The sequence below is a fragment of a genome, assembly GCF_019968985.1.
Source record: "MAG: Porospora cf. gigantea B chromosome Unknown PgB_NODE_2148_length_4019_cov_159.153, whole genome shotgun sequence".
Classification (NCBI taxonomy): domain Eukaryota; phylum Apicomplexa; class Conoidasida; order Eugregarinorida; family Porosporidae; genus Porospora; species Porospora cf. gigantea B.
The window spans coordinates 1-4,019 of NW_027178799.1; the positions used below are offsets into that span (position 1 = coordinate 1).

Sequence of the window (4,019 nt, forward strand, 5' to 3'; positions counted from 1 at the left end):
ACAGTGACGACAGCGTCTTTAACCTCACCGCCGACGAAGGCCTCAGCGATCTCCTTCATCTTGACCAAGACCATGGCGGTGATCTGCTCGGCGTGATAGCTCTTGTTCTCGCCCTTATAGTGGACAGTGATATGTGGCTTGCCATCAGAACCAGCAGTGACCTTGAACGGCCAGTGCTTCATGTCGCTCTGAACCTCGGTCTCGTTGAACTTGCGACCGATGAGTCTCTTGGCATCGAAAACGGTGTTCTCAGGGTTGCGAGCAACCTGGTTCTTAGCCCCATCACCGATGAGGCGCTCGGTATCAGTGAAACCGACGCAGGAGGGAGTAGTTCTGTTTCCCTGGTCGTTGGCGATGATCTCCACCGCATCGTTCTTGAACACACCCACACAGGAGTATGTAGTGCCGAGATCAATTCCTATTGCCACCATTGTTTGAGTATGAAATTGGGACAGAGGATTATCATCAGGTGGAACATCGAATATAGGATTCATCCATGAATGCTGCGGGTTTGATTTACTTGTGGCCGGTTCTGTTGACACGGCAAGGACACATGACGACAACGAGGCGCTCAACGTGTATTCAGACGATTTCAGTGCAAGAAAGCGACAATTGCTATGGAGCACGTGCCACTGATAAACCAGAGCCTGCGAGCTCTCTTCGGAAACGACAACGCCTCGCCACAGGAGATTGAACGCGCCAACGGAATTCTTGTGTCGTGGCAGCGGAATCCGGGCTCGTTCGCCCTTAGTCTTGAAATATTGACCCAGAGCCTGGACGCCAACACCGGTGGGATGTTGCCCAATGCCTCTGTGGGTGGCGAGGCCGTCACTGACAATCTCGTGTACTTTCTCTCTCAAACTGTGGCAACGCACTGCAAAAACGGACGGCAGACTGGAAAGGTGACTGATGTGGTCATTGCTGGCCGCCACCTACCTCCCGTTTCAAGGCATCAGCTAGCTCGGGCCTTATCTGCGGAGATCACCCTTTTCCTGTCAACAGGTCCGGAGCAATCCATGGATGCCGTAACACCTGACGACGTTCTGTTGTATCGCCAGTCAGATTCGCCTATCCCAGGCATGTTAATCCCTGCCACTCTACTGCAGATTCGAAGCAGTCCGCTGCTTTGGGACGTTGCCTACGAGCTGCCTCTATGTTTGGTCAACAAGCAGGTTGTGTTAGAACCTAGTGGACGAGGCAGAGCCTTCATGGAGATGGCAGCCGTCCTTGTGGACGTCTTCGAGCTGTTGGCGTCGGACCTTCAGGCACTGCAGGCGCCAGACACGGCGTTGAAGGCTGTTGCAGCCTGGCTGAGGTTACATCTAGCTCTCTTTGGGGCAGACGATAACCTGCTGCTGCAGAACAGTTTGGTATCCATTTTGCCACCCTTCATGGCGTTGGCGGCTGCTCATCTCACTCCAGACGCCGCAGCACTCGGCGAAGCCAAAGAGCTCCTGGGCGTTCTGGGAACGTTGGCGCACCTGTCCACCTCAACCTTATCTCCGCTCGTTCCCCAGCTGATGACAGCCCTGAGCGTGTTCACGAAGAGCATTGATGTGGACAACTGCACTGACGATGCTTTCGACTTGTATCTTGATTTGTGGTCACATCTTGCTGCTGAAGTCTTTCCACGCTGTGTGGCGATGGATTTGTTCGTGCCAGACATCAGGGAGGGACTGGATCTGGCGCTCAATGTGTTGGCGCTTCCCGGAGCGAGTGATGAGCTGAAGACGGCGGCCCTGGACGCCGTGGATATGGCGTGCTGTTGGATTGGCGGGGACGACCCCTCTGTTTTGAGGCGGGTGATGGAGTACCTTGTGCGAGCTATCACGTTGCCTGTGGATTTGGACGGACAACCCCTTTATGACATCGTTGCGATGATGAAGCTTCGAGCTCGCTTGCCTAGACTGATCCTGGAAATCAGCAGCATCATGCCAGACTTCGACGAGGTTGTGCTGAACATCATAAACAATGTCACGCAGGAGGTCAAAGAGTTGGACGATAAGGCCTACTCGACGCGCTGGAACGTAGTGGAGGCGCAAGTGTGTTTTATCCGGCTGCTCTGCGCCCGCCACATGCAGACAGATGCTGACCAATTGCTTATGCCACTTCTCCATTGCGCAGCCAAGCCGCTCTCCACCTACCCGTTCTCAGGTCTCGTCTGGCGTCGTACCACCGCCGAGCTGATACAGCTGGTGGTGAAGTCTGTAGAAACACCTAAGGATCTACACCAATTTGCCATGCTTCTGATGGAGTGGATCCAGGACGTGCTCCGACACACGAACACAGCCTTGATAGGCCAGTGGCGTCAGAGCCGAGCGAATATCGTAGGCGACGATGCTAAACTACCACCCGTGGAGTCGTTTCGATCAACCAGCGTTATCATGTCCCTAATAGTAACTCTCGGAGAAGTAGTCACCGATTCACCTGCCGTACCGATGCTGTCAGACCCAATGTTGATCGAGCTGATGCAGGCGCTTCAGCAGCTGCTTGACCTACAAGGTTTGGTGTTGCCTCAAAGTGAGTGGTTGGCGTCTATTGTACGCAGAACAGGGAATCCTGAGCAACACTGTTTTCGTCGCAAATTCCCTCTCTGAAGAGGTGGGATGGGATCTTTTGCGGGACCTCCACACCACCCTCACGAGGAACGTCGTGGACCTTTACAACGATCCGGCCGAGGTCGCGAGCTATCGGGAGGGGGATGACCGACTCCACGATAAGGGGCTCGACGAGATGTCCCCGCTGCTTGTGGCGATGAAAATGCTAGTGCACCTCTGGCGGTTGCTAGGCCTAACCCACCGATCGATGGACGAAGGACCCGTGCTGGACATGATCCAGGACACACTGATGACTGTGGGACCCATCTACTTTGGGTTGAGGTCTGATAATGCAACGGATATGATATGCACAGCGATACCTGAAGTGATGGGTCTAGACCGGCAGGAGGTGGTAGCTAGACCTCTGTTTGCCATGTTTGGTCAGATGCTGCAGGAGGACTTCCTCCACAATCCTACAGTGTTCCATCTGTCTGCAATTCGGTCGCTAGTCGGTCAGTTTGGGGCGGTTCCGGATGCTTGTAACGTGCTCGCCACCTGTTTGGAGGCTGTGCAGACAAAGGTGGTGACAGCGCTCAATCAGGCGGACAGTCATCTGACTGCGCTGAACCCAGACATCGTAGGCATGACTATCGACACGCTTCGAGCAGCGTTAAGCTCGCCATACTTGACACGAGCCTTGCTGAACTACCATTCCTTCGGAGGTCTTATCATGTTCTGCATCAGGGACTGCACCAAACGAACACACGTCAAGGTGAAAATGTGCGAGATGCTACTTCTTGCAGGTTTCGTGGGTTGGCTGAACCCTGACGAATACGAGAAGGTGGCAGAGCGCATGGGACGCTCAGTCGTGATGTCCAGCCTCACTGAGTGCTCCCAGAAAGCGTTGGAGATCAGTCAAAGCACCGGCGTCCACATGCAAATCGCACGGGTGCTCTTTGAGACATGTCTCACTGAGTTTCATGGGAACCAAGACTGGCTGAGTATAGCTGCAAGGGTCATCTTCATTCTGATGCGAAACCCAAGCTTGGCAGCTGAGACCGAACAGGAGTTATCTCGGACGCTGGAGGAGATGAAGCTGCCTCGGATAGCTTTATTTGACGAGATCCTTGCGGCTGCGTCCTTAAGGGAGTGCACAGCCAAGCTGCGCCTGTTCGTGGACTCCGTTGAAGCCCACACGAAGAGAATAACTGCGTAACGTAAAAAAGTTGACCCCCAAAAAAGTTGACCCCCAATGATTCATGAATATGAGCCACTACCTTTATCGAAAATATCAATTATAGACAATGGTGGCAATTGGCATCGATCTCGGCACTACATACTCCTGCGTGGGTGTGTTCAAGAACGATGCGGTGGAGATCATCGCCAACGATCAGGGAAACAGAACTACTCCCTCCTACGTCGGTTTTACTGAGACCGAGCGTCTCATCGGTGACGGTGCTAAGAACCAGGTTGCTCGCAACC

General features: G+C 53.8%; 2 protein-coding genes across 3 annotated transcripts; one reads left to right on the forward strand and one right to left on the reverse strand.

Annotated features, from left to right (window-relative positions):
* Positions 1 to 28: 28 nt before the first annotated feature.
* Positions 29 to 494, reverse strand: KVP17_003963 (uncharacterized protein; the record flags this gene model as incomplete). 2 transcript variants are annotated; one of them, XM_068521756.1, is made up of 1 exon in its annotated part: positions 29 to 494. In XM_068521756.1, a coding segment is annotated over one exon (466 nt), but the record flags the coding sequence as incomplete, so codon positions are not given. The 2 variants fall into 2 exon arrangements, with proteins under 2 accessions (XP_068376948.1, XP_068376947.1); XM_068521755.1 differs by having other exon boundaries at positions 29 to 431.
* Positions 495 to 617: 123 nt separating this feature from the next.
* Positions 618 to 3,753, forward strand: KVP17_003962 (uncharacterized protein; the record flags this gene model as incomplete). Its single annotated transcript, XM_068521754.1, has 2 exons — positions 618 to 2,520; positions 2,549 to 3,753. The coding sequence occupies 2 exons, from the start codon at positions 618 to 620 to the stop codon at positions 3,751 to 3,753; spliced, it is 3,108 nt and encodes a 1,035-aa protein (XP_068376946.1).
* Between the last annotated feature and the right edge of the window lie 266 nt (positions 3,754 to 4,019).